This window comes from Pleurodeles waltl, chromosome 6 (genome assembly GCF_031143425.1).
Source record: "Pleurodeles waltl isolate 20211129_DDA chromosome 6, aPleWal1.hap1.20221129, whole genome shotgun sequence".
Taxonomy (NCBI): Eukaryota; Metazoa; Chordata; class Amphibia; order Caudata; family Salamandridae; genus Pleurodeles; species Pleurodeles waltl.
In genome coordinates, this window is record NC_090445.1 from 376,280,806 (window position 1) to 376,299,927 (window position 19,122).

Below are 19,122 nucleotides of genomic sequence, written 5' to 3' on the forward strand. Positions count from 1 at the left end.
TTAAGACTCCCATCAATTATGTGTATGCTAAGGTACGTAAACATCGGGCCAACCATCTGGGGAGACATACTGTTGCAGGTCTCCAGTTATTTTGGAACGTCTGTGCAAGTAAGTTAATTATTTATCAGGCCATTTTACCACACATGAGAGTATTTCTCTGTGTCACTATGGAATATATTGATTTGGTCAAAAGCTACCTCTCTGCCTGTCATCATGAACTCCTCGTCACAATGGACAGAGTCCTTCTACACAAATATATTGCAGGATGAGGAACTTAGGGTAACTGATGAGTGCCTTGACATCACAGCTGCAATGCATTGTGTGCCCACTGATTTCAATGCTGACAGTGCCCACATTGTTTCCCCACAACCTTATTCTGTTCAAGAACTATTTTATTTGCAGGTAAGGAGTACTGCTACAGAAGCTTCTTTTGCACTGAATCTGAAAAGAGGTACATTGATAATATTTTTATATGAAAGGAACCAAGGACAGATTAGTCATGTTCCATGACTGGTCTAACCAAGACAGCCCATTTATCATTCAGTGTTGAATCTGATAACAAATTGATCAATTTTCTAAATCTGAACCTACAGAATTAATATTTCCAAATGTACAATTTCTATGTCTATGAAAAACTGCATTAAAAAAAAAAGAGAACTGCTTTAGAGAAGCTCAGATATGCAAAATTAGCTGAAAGACGTTACCCATGTAACCTTCTAAAACAGTCAATGAAATGCACTATGTTCTGTGCCCCAGGTACACCTCGAGATTACCCTGAATAACAAGCCATGATGATTCAAGTGCCAAAACTTAGAATCTTAAAACTTGTGTGCATCCTTATACTCAGCTTGAGGAAAATTAACAGTGGGTGCATATTAGGTACACCTTCAGTGGCTCAATACAGCAACACAGACTTCATTTTTTATGACATAGCTTGCTGTTCAGATGTATTATTAAACTATTTTCCATGATGTCAGGAAATAATTAATAGCCACTTTTTCCTACTAAAAATTATATTATAATGAATATGGTATTACGGTAACAAATGCTCAATTCTCAGCATTGTTTAGTCCATCAAGTTTTATCTTTAACAAGAAAGTTACATGTAGCAGATGGCTGAAAATGCTGAATGAAGGCTAGCCTCTAAACTTTGATAATATACAATCTGGATGACAAATGTTGACTTCCCGGGCACCCTAAAATGCCCACCTTACAGATCCCAACACTCATTTACATACACAGTGTTGAATTCAAAAACTCCACTTTATCCTTGAAAGTGCTCTGCACTTGCTAAAGCCTATAGAAACGATGGTCACGCCCCAGAGCATGCACAAAGGAAGCATTTCACTCACCCCTGATATTCAATGTACTTGTAGATCATGCCGGCGATCACCATGGCAACAATGGCATAGTACCAAGAGGAGATGAACATCAGTGCTAGGCATATACTCATGCCTAAGAAGGAAAGTGTCCTGAAAAAGTGAGAAGCGAGCGCATGAGAAGAAGTAAAAACTTCACATTTTACATGCACATTTGCAAACATCTGTTATGATCTAGAAAAAGGTAATGGAAAAGCAGAAAAACCCTTTCCACCCAGGGACAAACAAGATACTTACCAATAACCACAGTTCTCCAGTGTTGAAAGTAAATCTACAAAACATACTTATGCTTCAGAGTTGTAGTTAGTGCTAAACTATTTCTTCTCTAGCACTGGCTATTTCAAACATTCACATATATGAATTTGAATAGCAAGCAATGCATTAACAGGAAGTCAAATCTTTACCAATTAAAAAATAATATTCACCACAGGGTGAGAAAGAGGGTCACCTTATTGAAATAAGTTGAAAACTAAAACTTGCCCAACTGGTACCTATCTTGCCAACTTCTGCTTCCAAACATTAAGGTCTAATAAAGCCATTTCCGCTCGTGTGTGCCCAGTATGCCGATGTCCAAAAAAGTGAGCTATACGTAAAGGAACGTTGTTGAAGCGTTGACCCTTATTAACCCCAATGCTACCCTTACCTGATTGGCTCTGAAGTGACAGAAAGTAATGGTCACTGCTATCCATTTTGCAATCTCATACCTTCTGTCCTGTAATTCCATGCTTCTGTGATCAATGATAGGAGAAGATTAGGCGTTCCTTGCCAACCAAACAAAAGTAAAGAAACAGCTGGTTTGTGCCCTTGCTGGTCTTTTGTTCTTGCTTCACAGAACTTCATACAATGCCTAGTGAATGCAGCTAGACTACTCGCTGCAGGATAAGTATTTAGAAAGAATTATATCAAAACATCCAGATAATTTGGATGAAATTCTGAAGGGCCTTTGTAAGGCCCCTGGGTGTTGCTCAAATAATGAACCTTGTAGTTATGCTACAGCTGGAAATACTCCTAGATGGTAAAAGCTTGGATCTTACTGTTTTTCCTGGAAGATCTCAGCATCAGAAGTAACCTTTCTTGGCACAAACTTCAAGTCTGCCCTGTGAGTCAATTTGATAAACATTAATCATAAGGTGAAACAGGACAGTATCAAGCTTCAACTTCACATTAGGAAAGTACATAAGAGGAGATGATCTGAGCACTGCCGTCAAACTCCTTGATGATCCTAAAATTCCATGAGGGTGGAAACTCTTGAGTTTTTAAGAGGAAACATTCACCTCAACATAGGATGAAAGTAGGCAGCTTCTTCAGTCAGCTTGCCTAGGAGAGGGCCACTGCAGACTGGAGCATAAATAGTGGCTAATGTTGGCTCAAAGCAATTTTTATTTATTGTTTTTAGTAGAGGATTGCTGGATTTCTGCATTTGAAAATGGCTCTGCCCAGGATCGTATCTAGTTTGTTATTGAGAATATCCTTGTAAATATGGGCTTAGTGAGATCTAAAGGTGACTCCTTTTAATTTCACATAGTGTTTGTGAGAGTGATGCAGTCATCAGTAGATATAAAGTTGACTAAAAGTATTTTGTCTGTTGTGAATCTTACTGTCTTATATATCAGCTCAGATACGTCGCTGCCGTTCTTGAAAATGTCATTCAAAAACTGATATCCCATAAATCAAACAACCTGTTATGCACTTTTGGATAGAAGTAGTGCTCCTCAACAAACAATGCTGGTGAACAATCACTGCCCCTAAAGCTGCCAAAAGCTAGTATTAACTAGATTTTGACAGTGATTCTGCAAATCAGTGTGACTGTGAGGCAGAGCTGTGGTGTACACGAGCCTATCCCTCGCTGCCCTGTCGCTCCCTCCATGGATCTTGGTGGTTCCTGGCAGCCAGCTGCTATGCCTCGTAGCTCACAGCCAGCTTCTTCCTCTCAACCTGATCGGCTCCTTGCTAGCTGCCCGTTTACCTCTCTTGCTCCCTCTTCTTTCCTGTCTCCGGGTGCAGGACATGGTTTAAGCAGTACCATTCTGGGACTCCTATAGAGCAGGGATTAAATTACCGAAGGGCTTCAGACTTCAAGCAAGCAAAAAGGGAAGCTGCGAGGGATGATGAGGTCAGAGGGCAGTGTATGGCAGAGGCTGAAGTGAGCAAGGCCCCTCTGCTGGTTAGCCACTAGAGGTGACTGCAGGGGCCTGCGAAATGGCACAGGGAAGCCTCCGAGCCAGGTTTCAGTGCAGCTTAAGGCTGTGGGCTGCACGTCTGCATTGCTTGTGCTGCTTCATCCTCCCTTGCATTATATTTTGTCTTGCACACCAGCGCTGCATCCAAATTGATTCAGAACCCCCCAAAAAAATACACAGATCTGCATTACCTAATACGCACCCAAATCCAAAGGCATTAATCCAGCAGTTACCACTTAAATTGTAAGGTTGTCTTTTGACAATGTTTAAGTACTGTAAAATGCATACCACTACACCACCATGGACCTCACCTTAATTTAACTTTTAAAACGTTGACCTCTGTGAGCTCTGAGTAACCTCCAGTTGGAAGGTCAACAAATGTATTACCTCCGAAAATGTGGCTAAGGACAAACCCAGATATATGCTCAACTCTACTGGGGTGCAGAGCGTCTGCATACAATGTAGTAATCCTTTAGAAAACAAACCACTGTAACAATGCTTTCGATTTACCAAATTTAGTCCTGCTAATAGTGGAGAAGCCTTACTCCTGGAGCATGCATAAAGCAGAGAGCCTAAAAAAACTTAAGGTCAAGTGAAAGACAGGCAAACATATAACAACTAAGTATACCTGTGAAGGTTCTTCTCCGAAGAAAGGTTACAGGATTGAATGCTGCACCGAGCTGATGCCAGTCCATCGCACCACTACAGTTCAAGCATCGCAAGCACACACTTGCGATTGCATCAGTCTGTCCCACAGCACTGCCACTATGTACTGTAAGTCTTCTGACCTCACAGTGCATCACTCGGCTTTTGTAAAGGAGGAGCTATGAGAGCATAACCTAGGGACAGTGACCCCATCTAATAGAGCTAAATTAACCTCAAGGAACACAAAACTGGAGACATCTGATCAAGAGCTCTTCAGAAGTCCTTATTATGTAACAGATAAAGAGCTAATTGAACTCAGATCTAACGTGCTCAGGTACACCCCAAATCAAATGGAGCCAGGAAAGAATACCACGCAAGACATTAAAAATGAGTGTGCTAACTGGTACGAGTTACCAGAGGTACTAAACGTGATGATATCAGCCCTCTCCAGACAAAGTTTGATCATGGAGCAGCAGCTAATGGCAGACCATGGCCAGGATTTATTATTCAAGGGTATTAATGCTAAACTCCAAGGGTTGAATAAATTGATTAGTAAGGCAGAGCCAATGCATTTACAGCTCCAAAATGCCTGAAGTAATGCCCAGCTATCATTTCAAAACTGGAAGAAGTTCCAGCTCTCTGAACATCAATTACAGATGATTTTAAATCAAGAAAGCCTGCCAAGTCAGTTAAACAAGTGGATTAAGTTTGGACTAGAACAAACATTGGCACTCAAACAAATTTAATCATTACCACCGTAGAGATCTTTGGTCCACCTACGGCACCATTAGTAAAGCCTGCAATGCCACTGGAGAAGCTTTTGAATAAATTACAATCTATAGGAATGCCAGCATGCTCAGGCCCACAGACTTTTCTCACAATCGTACAAGTTACTTACCTTCGGTAACGAAATATCCAGTAGAGGCATATTCTAGTTGCAGATTCCTGATCTTAGAATTCCCCCCCAGGTGTCAGACTGGATCCGGAGATTTTTTCTTCGAGCAATACCCTTGTGCATCAGTAGGTGGCGTTGGTTGACTCTGCGGGCATCGTTGTTGCCGTGACTGCATCGGGAGTAGTACATAGATGCCGCCTCATCGCAGTGACGTCAGTTTCTTTTAGCGACTTTCCACGCCAAAGCGCAGAGCCGCTAAGAACACTGAGATTGGTGCGCCAGAGCTAAGGACCTGAAGTGGTAATCCTTCTCCTTAGAAATCAGTTTGCAAGCGGGGAGGATGGGTGGGTCGGTAAGGAATCTGCAACTAGAATATGTCTCTGACAGATATTTCGTTACCGAAGGTAAGTAACTTGTACATCTGACAGAGACTTCTAGTTGCAGATTCCTTACCTTAGAATAGATACCCAAGCAATGCCATCCTCGGACGTGGGCTGCAAACCAAGATCATAGTGGAAAGTCCTGCAGGACTGAACAACCAAAGTAGCCATCCCGAGGGACTTGACTGTCCAGGCAGTAATGATTAGCAAACATGTGCAGGGATGCCCACATAGCTGAATGACAGATATCCAGGAAATGAACTATGCATGCTAACGGAGTGGAAGCAGCAGTTGCTCTGGTGGAATGAGCGCGCAAGCCCTGAGGAGGTTGCTTCTTGGCCAAAGCGTAGCACATCTTTATGCAAAGAAGTACCAATTGAGAGACGGTACATTTTTGCACCGCCTTCCCTTTCTTCGCACCCACATACCTGACAAAGAGTTGATCATCCACCTGGAAATCTTTAGTATGATTTAGATCGAACACCAACTCTCTTTTTGGGTCCAGATGGTGGAGTATCTCCTCATGGGAAGGATGTGGGGGTGCCTAAAAGGTAGACAAGGTGATGGACTGGCCTACATGAAAAGGTGTAACAACCTTGGGAAGGAAGGAAGCCTTAGTGCGCAACACCACTTTGTCAGGGTGCACAGACAAGAATGGAGACTTTGAAGAAAGAGCTTGAAGCTCACTAACTCTGCGAGCAGACGTGATGGCAACAAGAAAGACAGTTTTGAGAGTGAGGAGCTGTAAAGGGCAATTGTGCATCGGCTCAAAGGGAGTACACATTAAGTAAGTAAGGACTGGATTGAGGTCCCACTGAGGCCTGATAAATGGAGTGGGAGGAAATAAATGGGTTAGACCTTTAAGGAATCTATTGACAATAGGAGATTTACAGAGTGAGGGCTAATCAGGTAGCCTAAGAAAGGCCGAAATGGGCGATAAATACCTTTGAAGGGTGCCTGCTGGGCCAAAGAAAGAATGAACAAAAGAACCTTGGATAGAGAAGCAGAGAGGGGATCAACAGATTTGTTGGTACACCATGCCACAAATTTATGCCAACGACAGGAGTATACCGTTTTGGTGGAGGGACGCCTGGCTGACATGATAACATCGCAGACTTCGGGTGGAAGATCAAAAGTCGTCAACTGCCACCCCTCAATCTCCACGCAAGAAGGCAGAGATTCGATAGGTTCAGGTGGAGAACGGTCCCCTGTTGCTGCAACAGAAGATCTGCCCAAAGAGTGGAGGTGCAGTGCTCAATACCTCTGGATACTATACTCTCCGTGCCCAGTCCGGAGCCACCAAGGTAACTTGGGCCCAGTCATTCCTGATTTTCTTGAGAACTCTGGGCAGAAGTGGTATAGGCGTAAAGACGTAAAGGAGGTTGGAGTTCCACTCGAGATGAAGTGTCTCTGAGCGTGTGCCGCCTTTGAAACTCCAACGAGCAAAACAGCTGACATTGCGCATTCTCTGTGGAGGCGAACAGATCTAACCAAGGCTCTCCCCACTGCTAAAAGAGACCTTGCGTTTCCTCTGGATGGAGATGGCATTCGTGATCGGCTGTGCATCGACGACTGAATTAATCTGCTCTGGCGTTGAGAGCACGCCAGATGTTGAACCACCAGGGTAATGACCTGATGATCCAGCCATGTCCAGAGGCATAGTGCCTCCTGACAAAGGGTCCAGGACTCTACCCCGCCCTGTTGCAGTACCACATGGCTGTAGTTTTGTCTGTGAACACTTGCACTACTTTCCCTTTGAGAGAGGGAAGAAATGCTTTCAACACAAGCCTGATCGCCCGGAGCTTGATATGCAGCCCAGACTACGAAGGAGATCAGAGACCTCTGATCTCCGCCTCTCCCATGTGGCCACCCCAACCCAGAAGTGATGCATCTGTCACTATGGATAGATCTGGCTGGGGAAAGGAGAGGGATCTGCGGTGGACCCAATGCGGATTCAAAAGCAACCACTGCAGGTCTTTCACAGTGCCCTCCGAGATCTGGACCATGTCGGAGAGATTACCCTGATGCTGCGCCCACTGGAACTTCAAGTCCCACTCCAGAGCCCGCCCCGCACATGCCATCTGGCATGTGTCACTAGCAGAATGCAGGAGGCCATGAGGCCCAGCAGCCTCAGAGTCAGTCTCGCCTAAACCCAAGACAGTGGTTGAAAGATCAGAATCATAGCCTGAATATCTTGGACTTGCTTTTCGCGAGGATAAGCCCGAAATTGCACTGTGTCCAGAACAACTCTGATGAAAGGGAGCGTCTTAGAGGGAGTCAGGTGTGCCTTTGGCATGTTGATAGTGAACACCAGCGTGTGCAGGAGGCTCGCCGTAGACTGGAGGAGGGAGACGACTTTCTGGGGCGAGTCCGCCTTCACCAGCCAGTCGTCCAGGTAGGGCAAGACTGAGACCCCTAACCTGCGCAGATGAGTTGCAACCACCGCCATCACTTTCGTGGATACCCGAGGGGCGCAGGTAAGGCTGAAGGGGGGTGTGGTAAACTGATAGTGCTTGTGACCTACCACGAATCGCAGGTAACGTCTAGGGGCAGTCAGGATAGGAATGTGGAAATAAGCGTCCTGCAAGTCCAACGCTACATCCAGTCTCCTGGGTCTAAGACAGACAGGACCTGTGCCAGGGTGAGCATTTTGAATTTCTCCTTCTTGAGGAAGTAATTGAGGTCCTGAAGGTCTAGGATAAGACGTAAGCCCTTGTCCTTTTTCGGCACCAGAAAGTAGTGGGAATAACAACCATGAACTACTTCTGATACAGGGACCTTCTCTAAGGCTCTCTTGGACAAGGGAGCTGCAACTTCCTGCGGAGAAGTGCCAAATGTTCCTCCGGGAGATGGCTGACTGATGGAGGCCTGGCTGGTGGTGCAGATTTGAAGGGGAAAGAATGGCCCTTTCGAACTATCTGCAAAACCCACCTGTCCGTAGTGACAGATTCCCAGTGGGGCAGGTGATGGTGAATCCTGGCGTCAACTGGATCGGAGTGAGGGGACGAACCAGGAGGGTTTGGAGGCTGTAGCGGGGCAAGGGTGGACTGGGCAGACCTCTGGTTCCTTGTCCCACGCCCACATGGGATTCCGCGTCCCCAGCCACGCAGCAGCTTAACAGCATGGGTGGCAGGGTGGCTGGGTTGGGGACACGACAGGGAGCCCCTTCCGTGGCCACAAAAGGTGGACTGTTGGGGACGAGGGGCAACGGAAAGGCTAAGGGACCGAGCTGTAGCCCGTGAGTCCTTGAATCTCTCCAAGGCCGAGCCCTGCTGGTCTCCAAAGAGACGGGAGCCATCAAAAGGCATGCCTATAGGATACTGTTGGACATCCCCTGAAAAGCCAGAAGTATGTAACCAGGTGTGGCATCTCAAGGCCACCGCCGTAGCAACCAATCTGCCTAGAGAGTCCAGCCCACAATCGGATCGTGAACTTCGCCGCATCTCTCCCATCGGTGACAGCTTAGGAGACGATAGCACAGGCTTCCTCCGGTATCTGCGGCAGAACTTGCACAATCGTATCCCACAGAAAGTGGGTATAGCGGCCCAAAAGGCATGCAGTGTTCATGGACCGGAGTGTGAAACTGGAGGAAGAAAACATCTTCTTCGCAAATTGTTCCAGCCTTTTTGATTCCCTATCCGGGAGTGTGGAAGGGAATGCGCATGAGGAAGAGGAAGCCTGGATGGCGAGACTCTCAGGCATAGGGTGTTGGGACGGGAATTTAGGGCCGTTCAGTGCAGGCCGATGGCGGCGTTCCATAGTCCTGTTCACGGGAGCCCCTTTGTTGGGTTTGGACCAAGTACCCAAAAGGACATCGGTGAGGGCTTCATTGAATGGCAAAAGAAGCTCAGATGTGGAAGCCCCTGGCTGAAGCACCTCCTGTCAAGAGATTTCACCTGACCTGTACAGTAGGCAGCTCAAGGCCAAGGAACTCAGCCGCCCTACTGACCACCACAGCATAAGTCGCTCCCTCCACTGTAGTCACGGTAGGAGGAGACAGCATGCCAGCGTCTGGTGAAGTTTCCAGTCCACTGGCCTAACCCAATTCCTGTGTCCAGTCCAAAGATGGGTCATCCTGTATTCATAAGAGTCCAGGGACCCCTCCAATCCTTCCCCAAATTCGTACCCATAAGGAAAAGGGTCCAAATGCGACCTGGGGTGAGGAGGCCCCATCGAAGAGAGGCAGTGTCGGTTGCTGCCGTTCCGACTCCAAAATGTCGGGATGAAGATCGGGTTGACGTAGATGGTGGGTACCACTGACGTCGGGAGCATCGACAATTGAACCGGCAATGGGGTAGGTCTCAGTGGGACGACCGGCATTGGTGCAGATCCGGAGGGGACCTCGGTGGCCGGAGCCGAAGCCGTAGGTGTAGGCGTGGAACCCGAAGGCCCCCAAACCAACCCCCTCGGGCTCGAAGGCACTGTATTGGGGCCGGCCTGCCCAAAAATGAGGCGCATGGCCTCATAAAACTCCTTTAATTGGGCAGGGGTCGCTCCGGCTCCTGGAAATTTGGGAAAGCGTGGAGCGGACCCAAAAGCAGGCTTCAAAGATGGAGGCCTCGAGCATCGGCACTCCTCCTCCGAGTGAAGACAAAGAGTGACGGGACCCCTATGGCGACAACTTCTTACCTGTGCCTGAAGACTTGGAGGAAGAAGAATGGTGGTGGCTCTGCGAACGGTCTCAAGATCTTCTCCTTGAGCGAGAACAGAACCTACGCAAAGTCGAGTCGCACTCCAAGCACCACAAACAGACCCGATGCCGATCCGTCACAGACATCATGCGGATAAAGTCCACGCATGGCTTGAAACCGGTCTTCGGGGACATGTCGACGCACCAAAAACTCACAAAAAAAACTCGACAAACCGGTAAAACTCAGTCAAAAAGAGACCAGGATAGCTCTCTCCGAATCAGCGCATGGTGCGGAAAGAAAATAATTGCCAGAGACATCTATGGAGTCGACCGGGTCTAGTGTGATGCCTGGGGGAAAATTCTATGGTAGGGAATCTGCATCTAAAAGTCTATCAGATAAAAGCATTAGTAAGTACATCCGAGGACCTTGTAAAGGTGCACAAACAATAAAGGGGACATTCTGTTGCCACATCCAAATTCAGATAAAGACGGTGGGTCCCTTACTGGAAAACTGGAGGGCCACTCAGAAAGGAATATTAGTCAAGAAAATGTCTTTAAAGATCAAAGAAATCAAGACAACTAACTAACTGTTTAAAAGAACTGGATGCATCACTATGGTGGCCATTCTCTCCAGTCATTATTGCAAGTTACCAAAACCAAATGTATACCTGCTCTAAGCTTTGGTCTTGAAATATTTTCAGATATATGTGAATACTGGTTCAACAAAAAACAATTATGACTTAATCATCTCTTCAGGCTCCCAAATTTCATATTATTAGCTTTGTAAAGTGTATGGGCATTGCAGCAGTGAGAATTGATCAGCAGATGGCATTGAAGTATTGAAAGAAATATCTGGTTCATTATAAATATTATTGATGAAGCATGGCTTGAGGAGTCAAGATGGTGGTCGCACTCTAAGAGTGGTCTGGACCCCTCCGTCATCCGCCTCCATCTGTGACAGGCGATGCAACTATCTTCCCCTTACAGACGCTTCGTCTAAGCCCTGGACCCACCCCCTTGTTGTTATGGTCAAGATGTGGAGGTAGCCCCAGTAACCTCTCTCTCTAGTTAGACCTTGTGACCTATAAAATGGCAGCCGGCAACAACTGAAGAACAAGGACGCCACTGCACCATGCAGAAGATGATTCCGGCCGCCGAGGGTGCCCTGGAATAACCCAGCTGTTCTCCCTCCAGAGGTCCAAAGGTACTGCGGGTCGAAGACCACTCCACCACTGACAGACGACTGTGACCAGAAGAGTGGGTCCCGGTCTTGCACTGCTGGCTCATGCCCAATCTGTCTCCCTGGTCCCAGCAGAGTTGAGGTGGCGCAGGTTGTGCAGGTAGCGGGTGATTTACCTCCTGCCCTGGGGAGCCTGGGCCATTCTAAAGGAGTCCTCGTTGGCAAGTGACCTTGCCAATGAACATCACCTTCCAGAGCAGTGGTGGGGCTATCTGCTGCCTGGGCTCACCTGGTGCCTGGAGGGCTTGGCAGTCCAGTGGCCGGTGTTTCTTCACTGCTGACACCATGCTTCACATAACGGGGTCGCGGGACAATGGGTGCTGACACAACCCTTGAAGGGTCCTAGGTACACACACCTACTGGAATGACCCACGAACATAACTGGGCATATGGTGGCAGCATCTGTGGGCCTGTCCTGGAGTTCTGCATTGGGACCCACAGATGCGACAAATAGAAGTGGCCGCACATCTAAGGCAATAAGAATCAATCGGCATGGGGACAAGGGGGCCTTGCCTAAATGTACTGGAATACCAGGAGCCTGTGATTGCGTGTAAAGCTCTTGGTTTGCACAGCTACTGTAGCACTTTAGCTCTGACATCAGGTGGGAAGGCCTCCTGGAGTGCCACCCTTCTCGTGGCCTAGAGCTACCCTCTGAGACTAGTGGCTTGAGTAGACCTCATTTTGCTCACCACTACAGACTGTTTATAGTCAAGGCCTTTCACAGCCACACAACTTACCTAAGGCGCCGGCTGCCAACCTAGCACCACTCCAACGAACATTGAGGCTTGAAGCCATTGATCAGTACTACACCTCAGTTATGCACCTTGCGTTGCACCTTGTGGCTACAGACTTACTACTTACTTAGCAGCCATCTTACGGCTGTTGAACGTCCGTGATACCTCCCGACACCGTCTTTGGACTAATTGACTTGGAGTTCCAGAGATAGGGGCTAGCCCAGTGCCTACATAGACTCTCCTATCCTACCAACTCCACTTCTTTACATAGGAGTAGTGCAGTTATCTCTTAAACTCGGCTGCTTGTGCTGCTGCTGGATGTGGCAAGCAGCCAGTGCTACAGAGACCGACACCAATGGCAAGCAAACGATTTGGCACCATAGGTAAAGATAACCCCCCTCCACTCCACTCCACAACCGCTCAAACTTGTATGGAGCATTACACTGCCAGACCGCGAGACAGGTCTTACAGGAGATAGCAGGGTGGGTAAAATGGCTTTACTGTCCGGAGACCTTGCCACAATTCTCAAAGCTATCCAGATCCCTCAGGCTGCAAAACCAAAATTGGAGAGGTATGAGTAGATGTGGCCCTACTACACCAAGACCTCCACAATGCAACAGCTAGGATCACTGAAGCTGAATCTAGGTTATCTACCGCAGAAGATGAAATTGCGACCCTCAAATCCCAAATCACCTGACACGCACTGCGGAATTGCATCACAGGGAAGATGTCGAAAATCGTTCTTGTCGCAACAATGTGCGCATTATTGGCATTACCGAAGGCACTGAACCACAGCAAATGGTGGACTTTCTGGAAACCTGGATCAAACCCTGGATGCTTGCTGACCAACCTTCGTCTTGGTTTGCGACTGAACGGAACCACAGGGCCCGGACTCCTAAACCACCCCCAGGTACATCTCCCAGAACAGTGATAGTCCGCATCCTTAACTTTTGGGACCAAGATGCCATTCTTCGAGAGGCCCGCATCCGCGATGTTCAGCACCAATGATGCTCCTACCTGGATGCCAAGCAGACACTCAGGAAGTGGAGGCAAAACCAACGCTCTGCATCCGTTTCACCATTGCCCCGGATCCACAACCAGTCTCCACCCATACCATCTGCCGAGAGGGTCAATGATGCTGGTGTCCCTTGCTAACATCAAACAGGCCTAGTGGATGAAGTCTCAGCGACACTGACCTCTACCGGAGTCCCACACTTTGACACTTAATGTGGTTGTGCTAAGGGGTCTGGAGATCAGTCAACTTGAACTTTACTACTTAGACTCAATGACTAAACATTATCCTGCATAACGGAGCGGATCTGCCACTGCCTATCAGTTCTGTATTATGTTTCACTGTTTACACTGCTTCTTGGGAGGAAGTTTGGGGGTGGGGAGCGAGTTGGGGGTCTGGAAAGGTTTATGTTTATCAAGTGTATTTTGTTGTTGATTTGGAACTATGTCATTACTTTTCTTTGAGTCTTTACATGCACAGACACACACCTTCACAATGGTTAGAGCATCAAGACCTTTATCCAAAGCATTGACAATTACCACCAACCCAAAGTTGGACTCTCGGACAGAGCGAGGGACAGGTTTCTCCTTGCCATACCAAGTTATACTCATTGGACACAATGATGGCAGCTTTTCATGCCTTGTCCGGGAATGTTAATGGTCTTAGACCGGGTGAAGCGTATGGAGGTGCTCAGATTTGATCACTAATACCTTGTGAGGTCTTCCTGAGCCAACGACAGAGACTTCCACACACGTTTTACCCAAACGTTAAGAGGAGTAGCCGTAGTCCTAAATCACTCCTTTCCTAGGACAGTCTCTCGAGTGATTAAAGACCCACATGTCTGTTTTCTGGCCCTTACTGTAATGCTTGAGGGGCACACTGTTAACCTGGTGAGTGTCTACGCCCCTCAGTGGCCCTTCGCACTTTTTTAGGTGACATCTCCAAAATCATATTCGAACTTCCGCAGGGTACAACCCTGATAGGCTGTGACTTCAAAGCGGTTCCCACTCCTAAACCTGACACATCTGGGCCCCCTTCCGCCTCAACACACACTAAGGCTCACCAACTTTCCTACTGGCTTACCTCCCTAGGCTTATGTGATGTATTGAGGACCTGACACCCACGGCGCCTGCAGTTCACTCACCTCGGCAGCGCACCACATGCATTACCGCATCAATATCATCTTTAAGCCCGCCCTGAGTGTTGCGCATATTAACCATGCAGAGATTCTCCCAAGAGGAATATCAGACCACACAGGAATGTAGCCGATGTGGCAACTAAACGTGTGGTATCTGTAAGATAAATATTGTATATGCTTTTTACAAGCTCCGCTTCAGGCTTATTTCGGTATCAACAAAGGTTTAGTTCCCTCCGTGGACACCCTCTGGACCGCCAGTAAAGCAACGACTCAGGGCTTCGGTAAAAGCTACATTCGGACTCAAGAGCAAGCTTGTTCATTTCATATTACTCAGCTCGAGGCCCAGCCCCTGAGGCCCAGGCGCTAGAAGGTGCCTCAGCGCTAAACCCGGGAGGTGAAGTATCCCATCGACTGTCTCCGATATGGAAGAAAATACATCTCCAATCTATGGAGGCGGCTAAACACCTATTGCGAGACTCAACGGTCAGGGCGATAAAAATGAAAAACTACTGTATTGGTTGATTTCTCATCAACAGATGTCCAAAATTGTGCCCAAAATCACTGATGATAACGGCACTACGTTACATACACTGTCAAAGGTGACAAAGGCCTTCGCCCACTATTACCAAAAAGTTTACATGGCCTCCTCTATGGTCGACTCTGCTTATTCCGCCCACTTCCTCAGTGATATATCTCTTCCCCCAGCTATTCTGGGCTGAGATACGGATGCTGGATGAGCCTTTCATAATCGCGGAAATAAACTTAGTGCTCTCCACAAAGGCTTCAGGGAAGACCCCTGGCCCGGACATCTTTCCTGCAGAATGCTATGTACGTGGCATCCTAAACCTCCAACTTTTGGCCATTTACAACAGAGTTGACTGAATGGGTGCCATCCCACCTGAGGTAAATATGGTCATCACAGTGGTTATTATTCTGAAAACTCATCCCCCTTCTACATCTTGCACCGACTATCACACAATTTCTCTCATCAATTAGGAAGTGAAGATCTAAGCTACGTTGTTGGCGAATCGCCTCAAGAGGGTACTCCACACCTTGATACAACTGGACCAATGTGGGATTATGCCCAATCTCGGCACGGGGTGTTTTATGTGTTGTCTTCATGTGGCTTTGGGCCACCCTCATCTTCTGCCTTCCGATTTAGCTTTGTTTTTCATAGACTTTGAGAAGCCATTTGACACAGTGGACTCGAGGGAATCTGCAATTGGGGTTGCGGTGGGCGAGACCTGGTGCCCATTGTTGCAGATTAGTCCATGCCCTATATTCTAACCCCACAGCCCGAGTCCAGATTAATGGAGGTCTCTCGCACACATTCCCCATTCGAAGGGGAATTCTTCAGGACTACTACCTATCCCCCCATCCTCTGTGCTGTGACAATTGAGCCCTGGGCACAGTTGATCAGATGCGATGGGGTTGGAGGGAAGGATATGAAGACTGAATAGCCCTTTATGCGGATGACATCCTCCTCTATTTAGCAGGCCCCGCTGTTTTTTATATCCTCTGATGTTTCGAGGTCACCTCTGGCCTCAGAACGAACCCTTTCAAATTAGTTTTACTACCTATTGTACCGTCCCAGGACTGCTTTGACTGGCAAGATGTTGTACCCATTCATCGGCTTAGCTTTAAATACTTCTGGGTGGCACTTCTCCCCGAACTTGCTTGGTCCTTGAATCCTACACTACTGACACAGAAGGCCAATGCTGACCTGGCTAGATGGCAGACCCTTTCTTTAAATATTATGGGCTGTATTTCCCTGTGCAAAATGGTGATCCTACTGTGGTTTTTATAAATTTTCCAAAATGTAACACTTTTCCTGCCGCACTTAGCCTTGGACGGCATTGTCGATGGGCCAATACCCTTATCCAACAAATACCCATTTAGCATGCACCTGGCTGCTTGAGGTGGCGACACTGTAAGGATTTGAGAGGAGGGACCTAACTGGTATATCCTGATTGGGCGATGTCTGGGCAGGGACACACATGTGCTCCTTTCAAGAGCTTCAAACCAACTACCAGCTTACACATACCCAATTATACAAATACCTCCAACAGAGACATGCCCTTCATTCACACACCTCTCACAAAGACTTTTTCTCAAACTCCTCATGGGAAAAGGGGGTATCTCCCAAATCTATGGAGCCCTGATTGTCAATTCCCCCTTAGAAACCGTTGGGCCCTATCAAGGAAGATGACTGGAGGGATGCCTTGATGGAGCCCAGAACTATAACTATATCCTCCTGATTGCGCATGGTACAAACATACTACCTATATGGATCATATCTCTGGCCAGGTTGTACCGTGCAGGAATTCTCATTGACCCCACCTGACCTGGTTGTGAGGGTACCCTGGCTGATTTCTGCCATATGATCTGGTTGTGCCCTCAAATTCAGAAGCTTTGGTCTGCAGTGGTGGGCAAACTCCCTGAGGTATTGGGTAGGGAGATCCCACTGTCCCCTCTGATGGTTCTTCTAAAGTCTTGGATGATTCTGGGAGCACAAGGGCTGGCTGCACTTTTCTAGTAACTGCCTTGATGGTGGCCAAGTGCGACAATGGAAACACACTGGAAAGCACTTACACCTCCCACCCTTTCTAGTTAGCATCGAGGGGTGTGCATGGAAGGAGCAACCAGTCTATGAGGCCCGGGGATGCCCTCTCAAACATAATCACATGTGGTGGAAATAGCTAGGACAAGTCCCTTACGATCTCTAATGGAAACCTGAGTCAAATGTACTGCTGTATGAGTATAATATGCCGGCTGAAATTGTGATGTGCTTAATTGATTATGTTGTAATGTTGCTTCCCAGTGTTGTCTGTGCTATTGATGACCTTTTCACTGAAAACTCAATAAAAATTTGTTTAGCTGATTTAGTTCTCATTTTGCCCTTTATATTCTGTCCCATGTCTTAGCCCTTTTCTGGAATGAGCGGGTGTGACTTCTCGACTTTCTCACCTAAACGGAAAAAAAAAACATGTTGTGCTCAGAATTTTATTAAGGATTGACTTTAGCTTACTTTTTATATATTGATTATTTTGGCTATATGGATTTTGCTGTTTTAGACAAAGATACTTGTATTAGGCACTTTAACTCCTCAACCTTTCTTTTAAACTTTGATACATCCTGCCAAGCTGTGGTAGGTCCAGCTCTGTAACTATGAGGGACTGAGGAGAGAAGGGGCTTTTAAACATAAATTAAAACCAGATAGCCAGCGCAGGAAAAGTTGGCACACAGAAACCTTAAGTACACTTAGCAATACAGGTCCTTAATTTGCTCCAACTTGAGAAGGGAGGCCACCTTCAGTCCTTCCAAAATCTGGATTGAAGTCCAAAACTGTACTATTAAAGTTCACTGCAGTCACGCACATTATCTGGACGCATAAAAAAGTTCACAGTAACTCAAAGCAGATGTAAGCGAGTCGGCCTACTAGGTACATGGTATGGTGTCTGTGGTGCTTAAAGTAGTGGTTATGGACAAATGACGACTAATATTAATTTGCACTATATATGTCGAGCTTTATATTCCAGCTTGGTCATCATACACCATGAAGCAAGTATGTTGTACTTCCAGGTGTGATACTTTTTGATTAAGGTTCTAGGGAATGATTGAGTGTTCATGTGTTATACTGGATATCTTGACACAATTCTTACTTTTATTTCTGTTCTTTGTATTTAGTATTTTGGATTGATTTGTTTTGTGATGGATTAAGTGATGCCACTCTCTTGTCACCTCGACTGACTTTCACCATTTTCTTATTCCTGGTGTCCAATACACATATAGGGTTATTCTAGTTATTGTGGGTATTTTGCTTATTTCGTATGCACACAGTGGCTACGTTTTTGATGTTCTAATAATTGCTGTAGACCTACCACCACAGTGTTTTGGTGACAGTGTATCTAATCGGCTAGTGCTGGCTAAATGAACTGGTTTCTTACATTATACATTATTCTAGGGCTGAAGAAGTTTGAGGTAGTTGGGCCTTAGAAAGACATGTTGGCTAGAGATGATCCTTGATTTCAAGAAAATTGTTGGATAATCGGAGTATGACTATGAATGTTCCTCTCTGGTGCCCATAGTGAACTTTAATAGGACTTTTAAACAACGTTTTTAATGATCACCTTGGGAGAAAGAAAGGACGCCTTGTTAATTATCCTATTGTTTAAATGGTATCATAAGCATTGAGGAGCATATGTTTTAACTGTTTGAATGGTTTTAATTAACTATCAAATAAAGATTTATATAATCTCTATAAAAACACTATGTTTATGGGTACTTTGATTATAGCAGAAGATCTATGTTCAGGAGTGACGTATGGAGCCTTAGATTATTTCTCAAGTTGTAGAAACCATCACAAGACTCCCGGAAGGCTCACTAAGTTGTAAAGAAAGTAGCTTGGTTAATAAGCTGTGACCGGCAAGTTGTATCTCTTAGGGGCCCTCTGGGTTAGAGAAAGCAACATATGGAGCATCTGTGCAATGTAGTCCACCTATTATGTTCCAGAAGTGCCCTTGAGTGTTTCTTCATCTTCTTTGACTGAATTTCATATTCATCGCATTACATAGTGTCAGCTTCAAATTGTTGAGGGGGTGTGACTGCTGTAGAGGTTCACACTGTGTCAGTACAAAGGCCAGCAACAACTGCAGTGGTGGATGACATCGCAATGCTTGATTAAGTTTTTGGGGACTAAGGTCCTGGTGTTAAGGTCCTACATTATAGCTTGTAGGTCCTAGGTGAAGTCTGCTTGGCTCTTTAACAGCAATGGCATTTTTTACCAAGGTCTAACATAATAAGGGCTATAACTTTCCAAATATGCTGATCACCCTTCTCCTGGAAGTAGGGGTGATGTGTATTCTCTGGATCAACTTCTCTTGCCTTGG

At 46.4% G+C, this 19,122-nt stretch overlaps 1 protein-coding gene across 4 annotated transcripts in view; it reads right to left on the bottom strand.

Moving 5' to 3' along the window:
* Positions 1 to 19,122, bottom strand: part of SLC12A6 (solute carrier family 12 member 6) — an 830,972-nt gene that overhangs the window by 221,061 nt on the left and 590,789 nt on the right. For all 4 annotated transcript variants that reach the window (XM_069238301.1, XM_069238300.1, XM_069238303.1 and 1 more), the window contains one exon: positions 1,353 to 1,472. In XM_069238301.1, coding sequence (XP_069094402.1) covers positions 1,353 to 1,472 — 120 coding nt within the window. The remainder of the gene's footprint in view (positions 1 to 1,352; positions 1,473 to 19,122) is intronic.